The following is a 23273-nucleotide window of genomic DNA, read 5'->3' as shown; positions in this document are numbered from 1 at the left end:
AACACATAATAGTTGATGGCTTTTACTCACTGAACCAGATGGCGCACCCACAGTCCAATCGCTGACCATCTGATGCATATAAAAGGACAAGAGCTTAATAAAATAACAAGATCAGATTTGATTGGCGTTTTTTTTTTTGAATTTCTGGGAGTCAGAGTGCCTAGGTTTTACTATCTCATTTATGCTAATCTTCACGATTTACACAATTGTTTTAGCTTTTACAATTATCATTTGTGGACTGAAACATCTGCACTATTATTATAAAATTATATAGGTTATTCATGTCAGTTAGATGGTCTTTACCTGTATAAATGGGCAATTTTCTGCCAAAATAAGTGGATGCTATTTGGAATAATTTTGAAACAAACGGTTTTTAAAGCATTTGGAATAATTGTGAAACAAACGTTTTTAAGCATTTATGTTTTTATCTACTCTGTGCCTGAAAATAGAAATGATCTTCCTTCAGTACAGTATATATTTACAGTAAAGGAGGTCGCACACCGGTCGCAAAGCTCAAAGCCGCGTCTTTAAAATTCGAACACATTATTTTCAATGAGTGTACGCACACCGGCGGCGGCATTCGGCGCCTATCCGCGGTGACTCAGGAATTTGTTCAAAATCCTGCCACGCCACAGAGCTCCATTTCAAGTTTTGATATTACATTTATATTATATTTCCCTCAAATCTTCAATCCTACATACTGATTTCACTCATCGTGCAGCTATTCTGTCAGAAATTGTTTTAAAACTGAGCTTGCCCGTATTTTATGTGCACGTTTGGTGTGAGATACCCGAGACGCGGCGCTGAGCTTCGCGTCCGGTGTGCGACCCCCTTAAGAGGCAGATGATGTTTCATCCTTCACTTTTCTGTTTCTCTGTGTATGTCTCTCAGACACTTGAGTATAAACCAGAGCGTGACCAGTGGAAGTTTATCCAGTAATTGGAGCCAGGACGATAATGTGAGTTTAGGCTTTTTGTTTAGCCGTGATATATCGAAACTAAACCACACATGGAAAATAATGTTAAATATCTTAATTAATTCACTCAAAAATGTAAATTTGTTGATCATTTACACACCCTCATGTTGTTCCAAACCCATGAGACTTTGTTCATCTTCAAATCAAAACACAAATGAAAATATATTTTTTAATGAAATCTGAGAGGTTTCTGTCCCTCCATAGACAGTCTCCGCAACTACCATTTTGACACTTCAAAAAACTTGGAATAAACCACCTGTTATGTTTTAAGTGAACTTAAACAGTTGAGAAAGAAAACGTGTATCAGTACAATGGATCCATGCAGCAGGTCTTAAAGTGACAGCAGCTTAATATATAATTTGCTGCCAAATTATAATTGAAAAAATATGGGAGTTTTGTCATGGTATCTATGTCAAAATTGTGGCCAGTGAAAATGATGAGTGGGTAGTAACTTTAAAAAACAATAGCCAGAGTGGCTGGTAAGCAAAAAAGTTAATGTTAAGTTAATAGTAAGAATAATAAATCATCAGAAATAATATTATATAATAATTAAATAATATTAAATTAAATAATCATTTATAGACAGCATTACAGCTGTTTTCAACATTGATAATTGAGCATCAAATCTCAACATGTTAGAATGATTTCTGAAGGATCTGAATAATCTCTTAAAGATGTCATGAACTGTTTGTTTTTTTATATACTGTTGTCTGAGGTCAACTAATGACCTTCGTGTGGTTTTTACATTCAAAAACATCATAAGTAATAAGTAATAGGCTATTTCTACACTGGTTTTGAGGCTCTCTCCAAAACGCTGGGTTTTGATGGGCATGCCGCACTGGAGACTTGGAAGAAAACGCCCACGGCTAGGATTGGATAAGATTTGCATATTTAATGAGCTTCAGCTCATTTCACTTCAGTTCAGTTCACATGAGGGAGGGGTTGGTTTGAAAGCGGCCAGAATGATTCAAGTACGTCTTTATCAAACAAACACAATGATTTATTTCTCATCCACCCATGATTGATTGAATTATTATTTTGTATTACATAGCCCGCACGATCGTTTGTTATAAGCGTGAACCGCGCATGCACACACCTGTGGTGCGCACCGTTTAAGTGTCAAGTCAAGAGAGAGAATAGCACAGAACAAGAAAGGAATATTACAAGATTCATCGGCCTGCCAACTAGCTTACGTTTTGGTAGCCCGTCTGGAAAACACGCTAAAGTCCTAATATAGAAGAAACAGCATTGTGTTTTAATCTCAATATGTCTACAAATCCAGCGGCACCTGAAATTTGTTCACACACATTTCCGCAGTGAAATTAAGTGAACACCATGTCTTCCCCCCGTCAGCTGGAACTTCATTAAAAATAAAGTTCATCCACACATTCCTTGTATTATGATCCAAAGGAAGCTTATGCAGCGACTGTGTTCTGCCACAACCAGGAATAGCGCAATGTCTTGTCGGTGGGCGGGGCTACTAAACTATACGTGCCTAATATTATGTAGAGGCGGTGTTTCGTCAGTCGATGACGTCAAGCTGCGAACAGTATCGTTTTCTGGGCCTGGTGTCTATAACAGTTTTTCTTTGGCTAACAAGGACATGTTCAGCTCTGAAACTTACAGGATATTCTTATATTACCATGACCTTTTATATATCACAAGCTCCAGGGAAAGTTGATTTCACATGTTGAGGCGTCAAAATGGGTGAATATACTTTTAGTGGAGGGACAGAAATCTCTCAGATTTCATTAAAAAAAAAACATCTTAATTTGTGTTCTAAACATAAAAGAAAGTCTTATGGGTTTGGAACGGCAAAAACGATGATGTAAATGATGACATCAGTTTCATTTTTGGGTGAACTGTCCCTTGTGTTTGTTCACTAAAGTGTCTTCTCTGTGTTCACAGGACAGTTCTGGTAGCTACTTGCGCAGGGGCAGACGCTGTCGCATCCCAGATAAGCCCAACTACTCTCTTAACCTGTGGAGCATCATGAAGAACTGCATCGGCAAGGAGCTCTCCAAGATCCCCATGCCTGTAAGAGAAGTTCCAGATTTGGTGTAGCTGACTGTTGATATCTGAATCTTCACTTGGTTTTGAGTTTGCCTGAATCCTCAATTCAAGGTGAACTTCAACGAGCCGCTTTCGATGCTGCAGCGTTTGACGGAGGATCTTGAATACAGCGAGCTCCTGGACCGGGCGGCACACTGTGACTCCTCTCTGGAGCAGATGTGTCTGGTCGCCGCCTTCTCCGTCTCTTCCTATTCAACCACCATCCACCGCACAGGGAAACCCTTCAACCCTCTGCTAGGGGAGACCTATGAGCTGGACCGCGTGGAGGAGTACGGATACCGCTCCATTTGTGAACAGGTCCGAGACCACACTCATAGTACACAAATATTAATTTGATTATATATTATAATAATAATAAACATAATAAATCAGAAATGTTTATAATAATAATATTAATGATAATACTTTATAAATAAATCCGCATTATAGATTAGTTAGAGGGCAGTAAGAATTTGTTTTACATTTATTCAGCAAGGATGCATTAAATTAATCAAAAGTGACAGTAAAGTCATTTATAATGTAATAAATTGTTATTTTGAAATGTCTATTTATTTAGTATTACCGTTTTTACTCTCTCTCTCTCTCTCTTTCTCGCTCTCACAGATAAGTCATCACCCTCCCGCAGCAGCCCATCATGTGGTATCGCAGCGAGGCTGGACCCTGTGGCAGGAGATCACCATCGACAGCAAATTTCGTGGCAAATACATCTCTATCATGCCATTAGGTAATTCATCATGAGTCACCTTTAGAGGACCTTCACATCGTCACACACACAATGCATCACTCACAACTCCTTTTAGGCTGTTGAATAGCTACCACTTTTTTAGTTTATTATGTACACAGTCCAGAGTTACCTTAAAACCTTGATTATATTGTGTGGCTGTCAGCAGACCAAGCTCAATCTTTTAACATTGAACATCGGTCTGGGGAGGCTCTGTATTTTTACTGCACAAGAGGCGTGATAAACTGGCATAGTTCAAATGTCTCTGTATGCAATTGGATAGTCCTTCGACCAATCAGACCACAAGATGCGTGATCAATGACATAGTTCAAATGACTCTATATGCAACGGGATTGTCCTTCAACCAATCAAATCAACGGTCCATCGCTTCTCTATCCATCATTGTGTAAACCCGCCAATAGTGAGTCAGGTGGATAAGCTGGTTTGTGATTGGTCACTGCTAATTTGGAACAGAAGCAGGATAAAAGTATGTAAAGGTTTCCAGACTGAGCTGTAGGGAGTAATCAAATCGTCGGTGGATCGGGCTGGGTTCACCCAGTCTATTAATTACTAAAAGAAAATGTATAGCAGAACAAAACAGCAATAATATAATAATATTCTATAAATGTGTTAAAGCGATCACTACATTTTTTTATTTAAATCTTAATGTAACTTTAAACAACAGTAGTCACCTAGATTCGCTTTGTGCTCATGCAATTGTATAGATATGCTACTTCCCGGGAACATTACTTCAAAATGAAAATTTCATTTGTAGAAAGGTTTCTATTTTTACAGAACCTTTTATAAAAAAATGATTGCAGCTCTCCTTGCAGCTTTGAGCTGTTTTTAGAGGGAATCAGCATGGTTCATTTCCAGGTACATTTCTCCCTCTCATGCTATTATTTGGTCATGATACCTCTCTTTACTCTCTCCAGGCAACATTCACCTTAAGTTCCACGCCAGTGGGAATCACTACGTGTGGAGCAAGGTGACCTCCACTGTGCACAACATAATCGTGGGCAAACTATGGATTGACCAAGTATGTGTACGGTTTCTCCTTGTTTGTTATGAGTTCATATTACTCTTCTGCTATGTATGCTCACTTTAATGTTGTTCGAAAACAAACAAAATCACCATAAATGTATTATTAAAGTAATCCGTAGACTCATGATGTTTATATTTTAGTATTATTTATATGCAATTATAGTATATGAATATTTAGAAATGTTTTCCACATTTGTTTATTTTACTGTAAAGCTGCAGTCCGTAACCTTTTGGGATTAAAAAATATGCAAAATAATTTTTTACGCAAGTACATAACCAGCCATTGTTTAAAACTATCTCATTACCTTAGCCCAATTCACAATGGTAAGCTTGTAATATAATATACTTGTAATATACTTTGAGTGGTACTGGTGGATTTCCGCCAGGAAATTCGAGCATGCTTTCCGGCTCGCATGTGAGGATGCTGCAGATGGCGGATCATTTATAGCCTTTTCTCGCAGCAGTTGGAATAATTTAATTTATCATTTTGATGGCGGATTGTAATCCAGAAATGTCCAAACAACAATCATCAGTGACAACTGGAGATTCACCCGTAGTAAAAATCAAAAGATTAGACTTTACGTAAATTAAATAATGCACATAGTCACGCAATGCTGATGTTGGTAACATTAACAATTTAAGAACAGAGTATAACAATAATAATAATTGACATGGTTTGATGTGATATGAGCTAAAAGATAGTGGTGCTTTTTTTCTCAGTTGGTCAGAACAGAAGTGGCAGACATGTTACTTGTTCAAATGACATTTTCTGGAGAAAATTCTTATTTTGGTCATACGTCCAAGACGTTGAATCTGTGATTCCAAAGTAGAATATCCACACCGGTGTGGTGAATGAATGACAGCCACACATACTCAAAACAATAGATTCATCCACGCAGAGGAGCTGTGTCGATGCAAAAAGGAAGATTCCGCAAATAACTGCAATAGCAGGTTTCAAACAGAGATGGCGACAAAGAGGCAAAATTTACAAACTGCAGCTTTAAGTTTCAGTAATTGTATTTATTTTGCTTTATTTTATTTCACTTCTAATTATCTAAGTATTTGAAGACCCTGTTATTTTGCAAGTTTTCCCACTTAGAAATCATGGAGGGGTCTGAAATTGTCATAATCTAAATTAAAAAAAAACTGAAATCACAATGTATGATTTTTTTAACTATTTATTTGCATGATACAGCTGCAAATAAGTATTTGAACACCTGAGAAAATCAATGTTAATATTTGGTACAGTAGCCTTTGTTTGCTATTACAGAGGTCAAACGTTTCCTGTAGTTTTTTACCAGGTTTGCACACACTGCAGGAGGGATTTTGCCCACTCCTCTACACAGATCTTCTCTAGATCAGTCAGGTTTCTGGCCTGTCGCTAAGTAACAGTGAGTTTGAGCTCCCTCCAAAGATTCTCTATTGTGTTTAGATCTTGAGACTGGCTAGGCCACACCAAAACCTTGATATGCTTCTTACAGAGCCACTCCTTGGTTATCCTGGCTGTGTGCTTTGGGTCATTGTCATGTTGAAAGACCCAGCCTTGACCCATCTTCAATGCTCTAACTGAGGGAAGGAGGTTGTTCCCCAAAATCTTGCGATACATGGCCCCGATCATCCTCTCCTTAATACAGTGCAGTCACCCTGTCCCATGTGCAGAAACACCCCCAAACCATGCTACCACCCCCATGCTTCACAGTAGGGATGATGTTCTTGGGATGGTACTCATCATTCTTCTTCCTCCAAACACATTTAGTGGAATTATGACCAAAAAGTTCTATTTTGGTCTCATCTGACCACATGACTTTCTCCCATGACTCCTCTGGATCATCCAAATGGTCAATGGCAAACTTAAAAAAAAGACGGGCCTGGACAAGCAGGGGAACCTTCCATGCCATGCATGATTTCAAACCATGACGTGTATTACCAACAGTAACCTTGGAAACGGTGGTCCCAGCTCTTTTCAGGTCATTGACCAGCTCCACCCGTGTAGTTCTGGGCTGATTTCTCACCTTTCTTAGGATCATTGAGATCTTGCATGGAGCCCCAGTCCGAGGGAGACTGACAGTCATGTTTAGCTTCTTCCATTTTCTAATGATTGCTCCAACAGTAAACCTTTTTACACCAAGCTGCTTGGCAATTTCCCCGTAGCCCTTTCCAGCCTTGTGGAGATTTTTCAATTTTTTACAATTTTGTCTCTAGTGTCTCTTTGATCTTAGCCATGTTAGTAGTTGGATTCTTACTGATTGTATGGGGGGGACAGGTGTCTTCATGCAGCAAACGACCTCAAACAGGTCCATCTAATTTAGGATAATAAATGGAGTGGAGGTGGACATTTTAAAGGCAGACTAACAGGTCCTTGTCAGAATTCTAGCTGATAGACAGGTGTTCAAATACTTATTTGCAGCTGTATCATACAAATAAATAGGTAAAAAATCATACAATGTGATTTTTGGATTTTTTTTAGATTATGTCTCACAGTGGACATGCACCGATGACAATTTCAGACCCCTCCATGATTTCAAAGTGGGACAACTTGCAAAATAGCAGGCTGTTCAAATACTTATTTTCCCTAACTATATCTTCTGAAAACAATCTTCATTGTTGCTCTCAAATCAAACATGTCACCATTTTATGTTTTATATCAGCAACTTGAGGGTGATTTAAATTATGAAATTTTATTTTTGAGTCAAATTGATGTTTTGAGTCCACCAACGTGGTGTGGCATTACTCATCTTCGACACTATCTTTTGGAGAAAAGGCACCATTGACACTGTTCTTCTCCATCTGTCTTCCACCCCATCATTTCAACTCCAGATGAAACTGGAAGAATTATTCTAGATTTTTTAAATTCCAGTTCTATGTTGTATCAGTGGGGAATGCAGTTGAATGGGAATGCAGAATGCAGTAAATTTCCCATCAAGGCATGAATTAAAAATAGCCCATATAATAATATATACAGTATATTCCTTAATGATAATCCAAACAACTGCTGTCATCACTGCAACTCTGTCATTATTATTAATGTATCACTCTTTGTCTGATGCAGTCTGGGGACATTATAATATTGAACCACAGAACCAAGGACACGTGCCACCTCAAGTTCTCCCCGTACAGCTATTTTTCTAGGGATGTTCCCCGCAAGGTCAGTCGGTGAATTAATCACCTCTATTTTAGTCCCAAGTTTTTCCAGCATGTGAAATGCAAGGCTGTGTGCTACTGCCCTCTGCAGGCTATTAAGTGTAACCAAAGAGTGTGTGCTGTGTCCTGTCACTAGGTAACAGGCGTTGTGACGGACAGTGAAAGCAGCGCCCACTATATTCTCTCTGGAACGTGGGATGATAAAATGGAAAGTGCAAAGATCATAGAAAGCAGCCACGGCTGTGGAGGATCTGAGGGCAAGCAGAAAACTGTTTATCAGACTCTACCACCAAAACTACTGTGGAAGAAATACCCTCTCCCGTAAGAATCAAACTATATCTGTCTATCTATCTATCTGTCTGTCTGTCTAATGTGTCTGTCTATCTATCTAATGTATCTGTCTATACTCTCTTTTCCCTGCTATAATTCCAGTGAGAATGCAGAGAACATGCATTTTTTCTCTTCTCTGGCCTTGACTCTGAATGAGCCTGAGGATGGTGTGGCCCCTACTGACAGCCGTCTGCGGCCCGACCAGCGGCTGATGGAGGCGGGTTTGTGGGACGAAGCTAACGCAGAGAAACAGCGTCTGGAGGAGCGTCAGAGACTGGAGAGGAGGAAGAGAGAGGCACAGGCCAACCTCGCACTAGAAGAAGGCAAGACAGAACCTGAAGCACTCATATTGTCTAATATACTTACTAGGCAGTATACAGTACATTACAGTGCAGTACACAGTAGGCTAGTATTCCATTTTCTCAATAAAGATGTTTTGTTTTGGATTTTGACAGGCAAAGAAGCAGAAAGCTACCAGCCAATGTGGTTTGAGAAAAGGACTGATACAGAGACAGGTGAGATCAGCTACCTGTACAGAGGAGGCTACTGGGAAGCCAAAGACAGACAAGACTGGAATCAGTGCCCCGCCATCTTTTGAGGCCTCTCTTCCACCAGGACCAGCTTGCCATTTCGAATCATCTTGTATTAGGAAAGCTGCTTACCGATGTTTCCCATTCCAAGGAGTTTCAAAGATGTGGAATATACTGAATCTGTTCAGTCTCTACTAAGGCACCCACATGTATATAAATATATATCTTAATTTGGAGTGTATTCATGGGGGCATTGGGACACCCGTATTGTAGCAGGGAAAATTCACATTGCATGGAAAAAAACTAACAAACATTTTAAGCACAATAGACGGAGGCACTTTATAAATATCACAGTGAAAGACACTAAATGATCTGGGGAATGTAACACTTCACCAGGGATAAGATTCTTCCTCAAAGCTTTTGCTGATTGCTTCAGGTTAACGGTATAATAACCCATGAAATATCCACCGTCGTGTGAAAAAAGACATTCAGAGCACATGCTACTTTTGAAGTATGGAGACCGAATGCCCTCAAGACTGTGTTCCTCCATTGAGCTGTAGTATAGATTAAGTGCTGTGTAGTTTCAACAGTGCAGACATGCTCCATACACAACCTAGATAGAATCCAGATCAGTGAATTGATGTTGCTTCTACAAAATAACAATTATCAAAGCTAATTTATTAGATATATAATGTGAGAATTCCTTTTTAGCTGCCTGTTTAGTTATTTAGCACAAGCGTAATGTAAATGTCATTGTGTAGGTGATGAATTACAGCTTAATTGAGATTCTCCATTTAGAGTCATGGTTAGATGTGTGCAAACATGCTAAAACATCAAGCTAGAATTCAACTGCACATTTATTTAGTTACGTAGATGAATTAATAACACACTGCACATTGTGGAGTATGACTCATCTGCATGCAGTGCAGATTTCTTTGATGATTATGCAAATTAAGCATGCACTTCAACAGATCCGTTCATAAGACTTGCAGGAAAGTACACGGTATCAGATCAAATTTTAGGGTGTTTGCAAACCTTTGGCCTTGACTATGTTGTCAATAACTAGCAGTTTGTGGTGGCAATACTTTCTAGTTTCCAGTATTCGCAGCTAAAGCACATTAACACTACTACACCATTCCTCCTGCAAGGAAAAGTGGTCTGGAATACTGACCTTAAACTGTAACCAAAATGAGGATGAAGGAAGCTCATGTTAAGGCATTAAAAACTTTCACAATATGAGCAGACCAGTGTTGTATGTAGGCCTACACTTTAAATGTCAGGAAGTGTGTTGGTACATGTAAAGGACTGATTGAACGTCTTACTTTTACCATTTGTGTTTTTCAACCAAAAGCAAGTGTCTTCTGAGAACTTTCTTGAGATCAGCACCATAAGCATTGTAAAAAATTACACTTTTCAATGTACGCAGTATTAAAGGGAAAGTTCACCCAAAAATGAAAATTATCCCATGATTTACTCATCTTCAAGTCATCTTAGTTGAAAATGACAGTATTCTTTCAGACAAATAAAATCTGAGTTATATTTAAAAAGTACTGACTCTTCAAAGCTTTAAAATGGCAGCAACTTCTTGGTTTGTTTTTTTAAGTCCGTAAAAGTTACAAAACGTCTCCACGTGGCTCCAGGGAGTTAAAAAAGGATGTTTATGAAATTGATAAACATTGCGTTCATCAATAATATGCTCCTAGAGCTGAGATGGACAATTATAGGCTGCCTCAAGAACTGCCTGCTCTCGCTGCCGCACCTCTGAGCGCACGTCAGGGTCTGAAACATTTCTCATCCACAGGCTGGATTAATGGATATTAATCCATTAATCCAAAAGGAGCATTTACTACTTTTAAAAAATGAGAGTCAGGTAACGTTACAATATTTTCTTTTTTGCGGTCCGATTTGCGGGCGGGTTAGCTGAAAACGTTGGTCGGGTGCGGGTTGTTTATATATTGACCCGCGCATCACTGATATACACTCACCTAAAGGATTATTAGGGACACCTGTTCAATTTCTCATTAATGCAATTATCTAATCAACCAATCACAGGCGGTGTTAGTCCTGGTCAAGACAATCTCCTGAACTCCAAACTGAATGTCAGAATGGGGAAAAAAAGATGATTTAAGCAATTTTGAGCATGGCATGGTTGTTGGTGCCAGACGGGCCGGTCGGAGTATTTCACAATCTACTCAGTTACTGGGATTTTCACGCATAACCATTTCTAGGGTTTACAAAGAATGGTGTGAAAAGGGAAAAACATCCAGTATGCGGTAGTACTGTGGGCGAAAAAGCCTTGTTGATGCTAGAGGTCAGAGGAGAATGGGCCGACTGATTTAAGATTATAGAAGAACAACTTTGATTGAAATAACCACTCATTACAACCGAGGTATGCAGCAAAGCATTTGTGAAGCCACAACACCAGGAGGCGTTGAGGCGGATGGGCTACAACAGCAGAAGACCCCACTGGGTAACACTCATCTCCACTAAAAATAGGAAGAAGTGGCTACAATTTGCACAAGCTCACTAAAATTGTACAGTTGAAGACTGTAAAATGTTGCCTGGTCTGATGCGTCTCGATTTCTGTTGAGACATTCAGATGGTAGAGTCAGAATTTGGCATAAACAGAATGAGAACATGGATCCATCATGCCTTGTTACCACTGTGCAGGCTGGTGGTGGTGGTGTAATGGTGAGGGGGATGTTTTCTTGGCACACTTTAGGCCCCTTAGTGCCAGTTGGGCATCGTTTAAATGCCACGGCCAACCTGAGCATTGTTTCTGATCATGTCCATCCCTTTATGACCACCATGTACCCATCCTCTGATGGCTACTTCCAGCAGGATAATGCACCATGTCACAAAGCTTCAATCATATCAAATTGGTTTCTTGAACATGACAATGAGTTCACTTTACTAAAATGGCTCCCACAGTCACCAGATCTCAACCCAATAGAGCATCTTTGGGATGTGGTGGAACGGGAGCTTCGTGCCCTGGATGTGCATCCCACAAATCTCCATCAACTGCAAGATGCTATCCTATCAATATGGGCCAACATTTCTAAAGAATGCTTTCAGCACCTTGTTGAATCAATGCAACGTAGAATTAAGGCAGTTCTGAAGGGGAAAGGGGGTCAAACACAGTATTAGTATGGTGTTCCTAATAATCCTGTAGGTGAGTGTGAGTGTATGTATTATATATATAATACATACACACACACATATATATAAAAATTGATTAAATATGATGCTGATATGGTGTTGTTGAATGTTGGACATTCCAGCAACTTTTATTGAATTTAATTTCAAAGTTTACTTCAGAATATGATGTGAAGTTTTTTTTTGTCAAAATATTTATCATCAGGGCCAGTAGTTGGCGCCAACGCACTTGGAATTGTGCCGGACCATTATTTGGTAACATTATTGTAAAATACAACACAACGTTGTTTTAATCTTCTACAAGCAATTTAATGTTCTGGCACCAAAACAAACTGAAATCTACAGGGTAAATATAAAATATTTTATCATATCTCATGAAAACACAGACATAATGTTCTGCTGTAGATGCATTTAACACTGATAAAATGCCTGGATGTTTTATTCCACATTGATACTATAAAGTAAACATGTGGGTGGCAACATTGCTCAGTTAATCATCTTTATATTTACAGTAAGGACTACTATTTGTTGCACCCTGAACACTCCCATTAATGGAAGATCCTGATCCACAGGTTCAGAAGGGCAGACTTAAAGGGACAGTTCACCCAAAAAGGAAAAGTCTGTCATCAATTCACCTTCAAGTTGTTCCAAACCTTTATGAGTTTCTTTCTTCTGTTGAACACAAAATAATATATTCTGAATAAAGTCATATTGGGCTCAAAAGCATTTAACAAGTCACAGCCTTCATCAGTTGAGCTACATTGTAAAATATATCCTATAGTGATGTGAGAGACATTTTTGACTATGTCATGGATTTTAAAGCTTTATTGGCAGTATTGTTAACCTTTTTTTTTTAACTGAAAGTGTTTTAATATAAAAAACAATACATACAGTGATTATAAAAGGGATAGTTAAACTAACCAAATTATCAATAATTAATGTTAACGTAATTAATAAATAAACACACATTCTTCGAGATGCTCGAGTTTTATTTGTGTGTGTGTGTGTGTGTGTGTGTGTGTGTGTGTGTGTGTGTGTGTGTGTGTGTGTGTGTGTGTGTGTGTGTGTGTGTGTGTGAAACTAATTGTCCACGTGCCAGCAGCACGCGATGGGTCGGTCACCTTTCAGCAGGGCAGGCGCAGAGAATGAATAGACGGGATGACGTAGTGCACAGCTGATCTGGCAACAACTGGCAGCTGAGCTCACAGAAAGGGCCGAATGTGTCTCCGCGAAGGATATATTTAAACGCATCTAGCTTCAGCAGTGCGGGAAAAAAGGTAAGAGTTTGGATATGATGATACTGATGTGATTGTTGTGGTATTATAATCTAGTGTTGATGCGGGCTGGCTTGTTGTTTATTTCCTCTGTGAGGGTCTTGTGTCATTTATAAAACGTTTTGCTTCACTGAACGTGACAATAAGCGTACGATGTGACGAGCAAGACAAGTCATTAATCCGACAGTCGCATTAACAAACGAGTATAAGGATATATGAAACGCTTCGGCTTGAACAGCCTCCATGGATATTTACAAACGGGACTTCAAATATACCGATGCTGCGGTGACTAGACGTCATCGACCAGCGTCAAGTGCACACATATACGGGCTTGTTTTATTATGCAATGCGTTGCAAGTCTCTTGTTATTGTTTAAACTGGGAACTGTGTAATTGTTGGGAATTGTGGCTTGGCTGGACAGTCGTCGCAGTCTCAAGCTCCCCATCAAGGGATCCCGGATGAAATAAGCCTGTACTATGGACCACAAGCGACCATTGCTGCGATGTCAATCTAAAAGCCACAGGCATCAGTGAAGTCAGCGACAAAAACATTCAGCGACTCACTATCCCGAATGTTTAATTAACATAGCCACTAATTTGTTTAGTAGGCCTATTTGCGTATGCTGAATCATTTTCATATAGCATTTTGAATAAACAGGGCCCACCAATCCAAAACCGCCAGGGAAATACGAGCCGATTTCTGATTGGTAGACTCGGTGGATTAATTTCCCTATGGTCTCCCGGTGTGAGGAAAACAAACGAGTCCTACGTCGAAATCGGGTCTTTACTGAGTAGCCTACACACAAACATTAAAATATTAATAGAACTGCGCACTATATAGTGCATAAGAAAAACAAGTTTATTCCCTTGATAAAATAAACAATAGCCTAATAATAATAAACAAATAAGTGAATATTATTCTTTCACATTATTTGTTATTTTTAGTAAAGAACAAATAGACAGTTCCTAGGCTAACTGAAATAGTTGGATGTTTTACATAATTACATTAAAGATTGTTGTGCCTACAGGTAGGGGCAAAAACAGTGCAAGATAAGCGCATGTTTTTTTTATTTTTTATTAAACAGGTTAATAAAATGGACATTAATGATCATTATACAATAAGATCAATCTTAATGAGATTTTGTAAGAATTGTAAACAAGTTATCTGAGCTAAAGGATTGCTTGGCGAACCGATTTGATGGCCTGGTCATTACAGTAACTCAAATCATTTGTTGATTCCAAGTTAGTGTCCTTTGAATAAATTCCATAAAGCATTTCATTCTTGCTAAGATTGAAATATCAGCTACATGAGAGTGTGTATAAGTGACTGGTCAAAAAAACACTGCCCCAGTCTTTGTGCCCTTAATCTAAGTCCACACTGTCTAATACCACTTAAGAGCAGACAAAACCTGATGGAGTTGACCAAATGTGTTTTTTTCCACCTCAACCACGTGTTGTACAGTGGAGCAATTTAATTTTCTTTTTCTCCTCAGTTGTAGCTGCCTTAATAAATTTGTAAAATTAACTATTACACTGTGATGATGTGTTAGAACTGTGATAACAGAGACTTAAATATATATTTTTTTAAATATAAAAAAAAATCTATAACTTCCAGGACTATGTTCCTACTGCGAGATTCACAATGAGCAGGATATAGTAAGTGCTCCTCAGAGTTAAAGCTGCCCATGACCGTGCCTGATTTATTCGGAATTATTAAAAATCCTGATAAAGTTAGGACACAACTTTGAGAGCCATTTTTTTTTATTGAAATATATAATTGAAGATTTACTTTTTTGTCTTGTTTAATATCTTAAAGATCTCTGTCTTTAAATGTAACAGTTTTTTAAAATTGTATTTGTTGCATTTTTAAACATTGTTTGGAGGTTTTACATTGTGACCTCATGCTGAGTGGTGACAGGTTAAATTACATGTGTTTCCAAGTATAGAATGTGCTTTTAAAATAATACTCAAGTCAAGCAATGAATGCCATATGAGTATAAACTTTTTATTTTATTTTGTTGATATTTTTAATTTTTAACATAAATTGGGCTTTTGTGTTTAGGACATGTTTTGTCCCTTATCTCAAGAATCAGTGTTTGATTAAAGATTAGGAGGGAACATGAAAAAATTATGTGGATGGTTAAATCGTTTTTATAATAAATACTTCAATATTCAATAAAATAAAATAGAAATTAATACAAAAGAACCAATTGGTTCCCGAATGAAACACCACTACCGCTCTCATGCCCAAAACGTCTATGCCTTACGTCATAAACCAGACCAACGACACATAATAACACGTGTAGGAGAGACGGAATGTTGTTTCTCTCTGCTCCCAAAACACACGGTTGCTATAGCGGGTAAAGAAAGGTCTTCACACTCGGTTTCGGTTCTTTCAGAGAGTGAATAGCCTATTCTGACTCGTATTGCTACTACGTGCGTTTTTTGATTTGTGGAGATGAATTATTTATTTACGTTGCAAACTAAAAATGTGTTTACCCTTCAGGAGCGAAGATGAAACGAACATGATCAGTGTCGATGGCCCCTCCACCAAGTGCGCGGAGACCCGGGACACCGGGAAGAGAGAGAGGCAACCGCCAGAAATGTTGCACCTTATGTTCGCGGTCTCCGTGTGGCTGGTGACCGGCACCACCATATCCAGCCTGAACAAATGGATATTCACCGTGTACAATTTCAGGTACCCGCTGCTTCTGTCAGCCCTCCACATGCTGACGGCGATAGTGGTGGACTACGGACTGATCAAATGCAGGGTTGTCCAGCACAGAGGCATCGGCGAGCAAGATTTAACCGCAAGCGCTAAATTCAAAGTATTCCTATTGAGTTTGACATTTTGTGCCAGTATCGCGTTTGGAAACGTGGGACTCAATTATGTGCAGCTTTCGTTCGCACAGATGATCTACACCACTACGCCGCTATTCACACTGGCCATTTCAACGCTGATTCTCGGAAAGCAGCACCACATCCTGAAGTACACCGCGATGATGCCCATCTGCCTCGGGGCGTCGTTCAGCATTTTGGGCGAGGTCCAGTTCGACCAGATCGGCTGCTTGTTTGTGTTCGCCGCCACCATGTTAAGAGGCGTAAAAACCATTCAACAAAGTAAGTCATATAGCGTCGGGAATGAGATTCTTTTAAACGAACCGATTCATTTATTTCGTTTCAGTGAACTGGTTAGCCTATCACTGAAATGGGTAGCCACAAATTTTAGTTACAAGTTCATAGGTTTCAGTGTCATTTAAAAACTAGAAATAATAGAGAATTTTATCTATAATTTATATTTATCTATAAAAATATAAACAGCTTTTGTAAGGGCAATGACTATGAAAAATGTTCCGTAAAATCTATCAAGTAATTGATAGTTCACCCAAAAATGACTTTCCTCTCATGTCTTTCTAAACCCATAAGACTTTCATTCATGTTCAGAACAAAAATTAAAATTATATTTGAAATCTGAAAGCTTTCTGTCCCTCCATTGACAGCTACGCAAATACCATTATGATGCTTTAAAATTTTAAAAGAGATCATAAAACAATCAGGTTCAGTTGAGTTTGCTGATCAATATGTGAATAAAAGCCTAAATTCAATATCTGTTCATCATATAAAGCGATCATGTCTCTTCAGAATATTTTGGACTAAACTGCTAAGTTCATATGTATTAGTTTTACGATCTCTTTATAAGCGATCTCTTTATTTTAAGTGTCAAAGTGGTAGTGTCATAGCTGTCTATGGAGGGACAGACATCTCTCAGATTTAATAAAAAAGATCTTCATTTGTGTTCCAAAGATGAATAAAAGCCATACGTGGTTTGGAACAACACGAGGGCCAGTAATTAATGACAGAATTTTCCTGGGTGAAATATCCCTTATTAAAAATAATCGGTTCACAAGAACGATTCGTTCGCGAGTCGGATTACTAGTGAGCTTTCTCATAACCTGCAGCTTTTTCCTGGTCAGTTTGACAGTAAAATGTGTTCAAATCTAAATTCATCATCATTATAATTTTAAAAGGTCACTTTCTCTTTTATTGACATATGAAAATATGCTTAACCAAATGTTGGTGTCAGCAGTTTATTTTTATCTCAGAATAAGGCTAGCTCTTGGTCAGTATGTTCCACACTGCTGTAACTTCCTAGTTTCTGTCTGAGTCATAGTGGAGAAAGTTCTGTCTGCCAACAGCTGGCACATCCTGTTCCAGAGACTCACGAGTGGCTACATGCTGGCGCTGTTGTTCTGACCAGATTTCCCAAGTAGCAAATGAACTCTTACAGTAACAGATGGGTATTGACTACTGACTGTTTTTTTCCCTAAAATGAGTGTCAGTTGAGCTTCATTACACTAAGTGACCACCTCACTAGAATAATTATGTAGGTGGGTGGCTCTGAGAACATCAAGGAGCCAGACCAGACTGAGGGCAAGAGTTTACTGGGATAACCTGTTTTGTACAGACCTTTTGTCATTCTGTTTTGTCTTTTTATGACTTCACATCTTGACACAGGTGCAACCACATATGTCATTCAATGCATGTCAAAGAAACGGTTGCATACCAATCTACAGTTTGCATGCAAGCTAAATAAGCAGTGCCTTGTTTTTAATAAATTGAACTTTGTGGTCTATACAAGAAAAACTATGATGTCAATATTAGGGAAACCAAGAATGAACAGAGGCTAAATATTTGTATAATTATTAATGACTAATATTTATTAATAATGATTCATGTCTTGTAATGATTAATATCTCATGGAAAACCTGAAAATATTAGGGAATTAAATAAAAAATTCTGATAATTAATTTAATCAGCAATGTTTCTTCCTTGGTCCAGAAGATATACTCCATGTAGACTTATCTATAGGTCATCTGTTGGTGTTATGTTTCAGTGCTCTATTTTAGTTTTGACCATTGCATCACAGAGGCTAATGTTGTTTACTATATTCATTACACCATAGCTCTACATGCGCTTTAGTAAATGACAATCCAGATGGCCAACAAAATATGATGTGTCAGACAGTATAGAGTGCAACAGTCAGGTTCTGGAAGTAAAAATCCATTCAATTTCCCTTCTAGATTTTTAACAGCAACTTATGACCCATGAATTTGACCAATCCTACATGTTTTATATATATATATATATATATATATATATATATAATATACACAGTATAATGCAACATATTTAAATGAGTATTGTTTTTAATTAGTTTGCAATAATTCACGAGATTGTAGTTCTTTCTATCACTGAAGCCATTAGGGATAGTTTACTGAAAAATAAAAATTACCTCATGATTTACTCACCCTCAAGTCATTTATGACTTTATTCTTTCAGAGGAGTACAATTAGAATAAAAAAATGTCTTGGCAGTTAATGGAGGATGAGATTTTGAAGCCCAAAAAAGTGCATCGATCCATCATAAAAAGTAATCAAGACGGCTCCAGGCGGTTCATAAATCCTTCTGAAGTGAAGCAATGCATTTGTGTCATTGTGACATTTTTATTAATATGACTCTGATTGGATTCTTCTGAAATAATAATGTCATGTAGGGTGAGTAAATCATGGGCTAATTTTAATTTTTGTGATCTATCCCTTTAAGTACACACTTAAGTATTTTTCAAAAACACTTCTTCAAATAAAAGTTTGTAATATTGTGATTTCACCTCATAGATGGCTGCCTTATTCATGGCTTATAAACACTTTAAAAAAAAAAACTTGAATGGAAAAAATACTTCTGGAACCAACACCGCTAAAAAATATGGGCGGGCACTATTGCACTTTATAATGGCTAAATTGCACCACTTTTTCTTTGTATATTTGTATTTGTCAGGCATCTTGCTCCAGGAGGAGAAGATCAACTCTATCTTCCTACTGTATCTGATGTCCATCCCAAGCTTCTGCATCCTGGCCGTAGCCGCCCTGGTTCTGGAGAACTGGGCAGCGATGCAGTCCCCTCTCCAGTATGACCATCACCTCTGGGGTTTCATCTTGCTCAGCTGTCTGGGTTCAGTGCTTTACAACCTGGCCAGCTGCTGTGTCATCACCCTGACCTCTGCTGTCACGCTGCACATCCTGGGCAACCTGAATGTGGTGGGGAACCTCCTGCTCTCCCAGCTGCTGTTTGGCCACCAGCTGACGGCTCTTAGCTGTGCTGGAGCTGCCCTCACCCTCTCAGGCATGATCATCTACCAGAACTCTGAGATCATTGTAGCTTACTTTGACGCGCGTAAGGCCAGGACACCAACCAGTGACCGTGGAGAGGAGAATGACTCGAGGATATCAGAGACAACTGCAGAACCAGCTCCGCGACCGTATTCAGAAGAAGAATCATCTGCAGAGCCAGCTCAAGAACCTAACGAGAGAACAGAGGATCAGATTCATGAGAAAACAGACTGAAGAGACTCAACAAAAGGCTGTGTTCCAAAAAAACCTAGTGAGTCTCAGCACTGTCTGTAGCCAAACTCTGGACTTTTTTCTCGCATAGAGCACAAAAGGAGTACAATGAAAGTAAAAGTTGACCACAGATCTCTCTAGTCCTCATCCACTTTAATTAGTTTGAAAAGAGCAGCTTGGACCAGAGTTATTTAAATAGGTAACTAAAACTAAAGTCATATATATATATATATATATATATATATATATATATATATATATATTATTAAAAAACAATTATTTGACCTAAACTAAAAAAAAAAAAAAAAGTTCACATTTGAATTTAGTTTAATTTGATGTACTGAAAGTACTACATTTTAAACTACCAAATTTGACAAACAACAAACGCTATCTTAACCTTTAGCTAAAACTGTAACTAAAAAAAAATGCCCCTATTATGCTTCTCCGAATATTAACTTCATGCAGTTTGTGAATGTAAAAGATCTTGAATTGATACGAAAAAGCCAATGCCATCGTTACTGTTTGTATCACTAAAAGTGCTGAGGAAGCCTCTGGAGCTGAAAATCGGATATTGTAGTAATAGGTTTGTTTTTATTGACACATGCTGTACATGGTAGGCCAATAACAACAGACTGGGTCATCTGACCAATCAGAGCAGAGTAGGCTCTCAGAAATGAGGGGTTTAGAGAGACGGAATCAGACACTGAGAAAAGAGGTGATGTGCAGTTTATATCATGAGAAAATTGAAGTGATTTTTTTAACCTTTGATGCATGTACACCTACTGTAGAAGACCTCGAAATATTTGCTTTAAACTTTAAAATAGCATAACGGCTTTTTAAAATAAAAAGGCAAAATATAAAAATAAAAACTGATTTAAAGTATTCACATAAACTATAATAGCATCTCAGTGATATTGAAATAATACAGGCATGGATGCTCTGTTAAATATCTACAGATGAAAGGTTTGGATGAGGGTCAGAAAATGTCAGAAAAGTTAATTTTGTTAGTTAAACAAAATTAGTAAAAGTTAATATCTCTAACAGATATTATTGGCCCTCATCATAAGTGATTAATTTGGAACATTTTACACAGGCGATAACTTTGCGTGTCATGCATATATTGCTCCACAGGAAACGCCAACATTTTCAATTCTACTTAAGTTTTGATGTGAATGCTAGCGTATGTGTATAGCAAAACGCATGGCTCTTCAAATTATACTTTGATACTTTTTTTGCGACCAGAGGATACCTAGCTTACAACATACAAACCTAAGGCTTAGAAAGAATTTGATGTTAGCATGTTGCTAAGCTAACAGTGATAAGCATAAAAATACATAGCGCACATGAATATTGAATAAAATAGTCTATTTTAATGAGACTGAAATATTTTAATAATTACATTTCACTACTGAATGAATTAGGAGTATATTTCTATTGAATTTTTGTTTGGATATCGCTAGGTTTTAGAACCGAAGACTAGCATCATCCAGCGTTATCTGGTTGAATATGGAGTCTGATAAGGTGTCCTGATCCGCGATGATGATATTGGAGGTCTAGTTTTCCCCAGTACCCCCTCACTGTGCCAATATTTTTATTTCAGTCATTCTTCCAAGGGAGACAGATTTAGCACATGCCTTTTTTGGCAAATGCCGACCGCAACCATTTGTTTGGATTTTATTACCTCTGTTCTGCCAATTCGTACATATAAGTTTGTGAAGACTTCTGCATGAGCATCAGGAAGATCTCCAATATCCTGCCATATTCATTCTGTGACTGTGTCCATCTAATGCACTGTGAAATACAACTGCTCGATTCACTCTGACCCTCTTTATTGGTCAGCATAGACGTTTTTGGACTTGTTCGCACTTTTTAAATATTAGAGATGGGCACAAAAAAATAAATACATAGGAATAATGTATTTTGAGATACTGTAAATCAGCCGTCTTGATTTTGATGATATAGACGGTACTTAAGGCAGCTTTCTGTAGAATGCCATGTTTGAACGAGTATCCTGTTTGTTACAGCACTACCACTTTTCATCTAGGTTACGTTTACATAAGAGAGACGAGCAAGACTACTGGATCCTCATTTAGATTTACTTTTAATTAGCTTGGTGCACTTTTCTTTAAAAAAAAATTTCCTCTGTTATAGAAAATTCATATTTTACCTCAAAATCATTTGCAAATATTTTTCTTATCATTGCCGCCTTAGCTCATGAACGCAGTGCATCTGAATGTTTTGCTTGTGAGGTTTATAATTGTCATTATTCTCATCAAAGCTTATCACTGCAGAATTATACAACAAATATCATAATCTATATTGTACAATTTAAATACATTTTTTCATGCCCAATTTCAATTCATGCCAAAATAGGTTTAATATATACAGAATATTATTTATTTTTTTGTACTAAGAACATTTTGATCACTGTCCAATCCATAATACTTTTCATAGAAAAGCATTCCGGAGTAAATTATTATAATAATTTGATTGAAATCAGCATAAATGAGATGCCTACTATTATATTTATACTATGATGTGTACTCACAACTTAATTTAATTAAAATATATCATAATTAATTACATTAATAATTACAAAGGAACTTCAGCATTACGCTACTAAGAAGGGAAGAAATGCTTAATTGCCATGCAAATAATGTCCCATTATAGGCAGGCAGGTATAAACTGGTGCCTCTTATATAATTCCCAGTGCAGATAATATTAATAGGTCTCTCTAAGGAGTCTCATACATCTTTAGCACACTATGATCTCTTAGGAGAAATCAAAATGGTATTTTCAAAATGACATTCTCATTGTCCTCTTTAAATCCTCCACAAAAGGGTTCCTTGCTCTTGCTCGTCTCCTCTGAGTAGGTGCTCATCGTTTTTCATTTGTTTTGTTGTTTTTGGGACGCCTGCTGGACAGTATTATCTTACCTCCTATTTGAATTGTGTGTTTTAAAGCTGTTAGAAGAAATTGACACTAATAGAGGTTATATACCAAGGTACATAGCAAGGTCATTCCCTCAAAGAGGTTTTGTTGCCATCTGTTGGATAGAAAGCAGATTAGCGTTTTATTACTTTTTTATACAACTGAATTGAAGTGCATTGGATGCAAATATTATATTTTCCCAACCGGATGGGAATTCATAGATTAATATATTCTCATAACAACTGACTCGAACCATTTTGGGTTCTTAGAATTGAGTAACTGGAAATGTACAGGGTGTGAATGTATCTTAGCAGGTGTTGGGGTTTAGGCAGTCTTATGGAAATGATAAAAGCCTCCACTAACTCAAGTGTGCCTACCTGAGGGCTGTTTTCATAAGGAAACAACAGCCTTTCAAGCTTTATTTATTAAGGTCTCAACTGTCCACCTATGCTTCAGTGTTTTCATTTCATTTAGTGAACGGCATCATAGGAAAAGCATTAAACAAGAATGACTATACTAAAGAGCAGAGTGGCAAATATATATCAGCATTTATTTTTATTTTTAGGCTGTTATCCGTTACTAAGGGTTCCACAAGGGGTCGCTAACACTAGTATTTGGCTATACTTGCACAGTTATCGGTTACCTTGTGCAGATCATTTCAAAATGGCCCATTAAACGGTCTAGCTGCAATTGGTAATTG

The 23273-nt window shown here is 37.9% G+C and overlaps 2 protein-coding genes across 6 annotated transcripts in view; both read left to right on the top strand.

The window, feature by feature from the left end:
* LOC137062081 (oxysterol-binding protein 2-like) overlaps positions 1–10051 on the top strand; it is a 29922-nt gene extending 19871 nt beyond the window's left edge. For 2 of the 3 annotated variants that reach the window (XM_067432859.1, XM_067432858.1), the window contains exons 6-13: positions 892–958; positions 2885–3013; positions 3101–3346; positions 3653–3773; positions 4706–4809; positions 7864–7959; positions 8092–8276; positions 8388–10051. In XM_067432859.1, the coding sequence (XP_067288960.1) occupies positions 892–958; positions 2885–3013; positions 3101–3346; positions 3653–3773; positions 4706–4809; positions 7864–7959; positions 8092–8276; positions 8388–8883 (1444 nt within the window). In that variant the 3' untranslated portion in view covers positions 8884–10051. The remainder of the gene's footprint in view (positions 1–891; positions 959–2884; positions 3014–3100; positions 3347–3652; positions 3774–4705; positions 4810–7863; positions 7960–8091; positions 8277–8387) is intronic. The other variant, XM_067432860.1, reaches the window with a different exon arrangement.
* Positions 10052–13076: 3025 nt separating this feature from the next.
* slc35e4 (solute carrier family 35 member E4) lies at positions 13077–19836 on the top strand. Of its 3 annotated transcripts, none has more exons than XM_067434238.1 (3): positions 13077–13248; positions 15751–16364; positions 19080–19836. In XM_067434238.1, exons 2-3 carry the CDS (start codon positions 15770–15772, stop codon positions 19643–19645), a joined length of 1161 nt encoding a protein of 386 aa, XP_067290339.1. In that variant the 5' UTR covers positions 13077–13248; positions 15751–15769; the 3' UTR covers positions 19646–19836. The 3 variants fall into 3 exon arrangements, with proteins under 3 accessions (XP_067290339.1, XP_067290340.1, XP_067290338.1); XM_067434239.1 differs by lacking the exon at positions 13077–13248 and adding an exon at positions 15509–15667; XM_067434237.1 differs by lacking the exon at positions 13077–13248 and having other exon boundaries at positions 15680–16364.
* The last annotated feature ends 3437 nt before the right edge of the window (positions 19837–23273 follow it).

Source organism: Pseudorasbora parva, chromosome 23 (genome assembly GCF_024679245.1).
Source record: "Pseudorasbora parva isolate DD20220531a chromosome 23, ASM2467924v1, whole genome shotgun sequence".
Lineage (NCBI taxonomy): Eukaryota > Metazoa > Chordata > Actinopteri > Cypriniformes > Gobionidae > Pseudorasbora > Pseudorasbora parva.
Note: the sequence above shows the minus strand (reverse complement) of the source record. Positions and strands in the feature narration are given on the sequence as shown.

Coding starts and splice junctions, on each gene's coding strand:
- slc35e4 (XM_067434237.1), top strand. CDS start 15,734: ATGTGTTTACCCTTCAGGAGCGAAGATGAAACGAACATGATCAGTGTC. Junction 16,365..19,079: donor CGTAAAAACCATTCAACAAA/GTAAGTCATATA, acceptor TGTATTTGTCAG/GCATCTTGCTCCAGGAGGAG.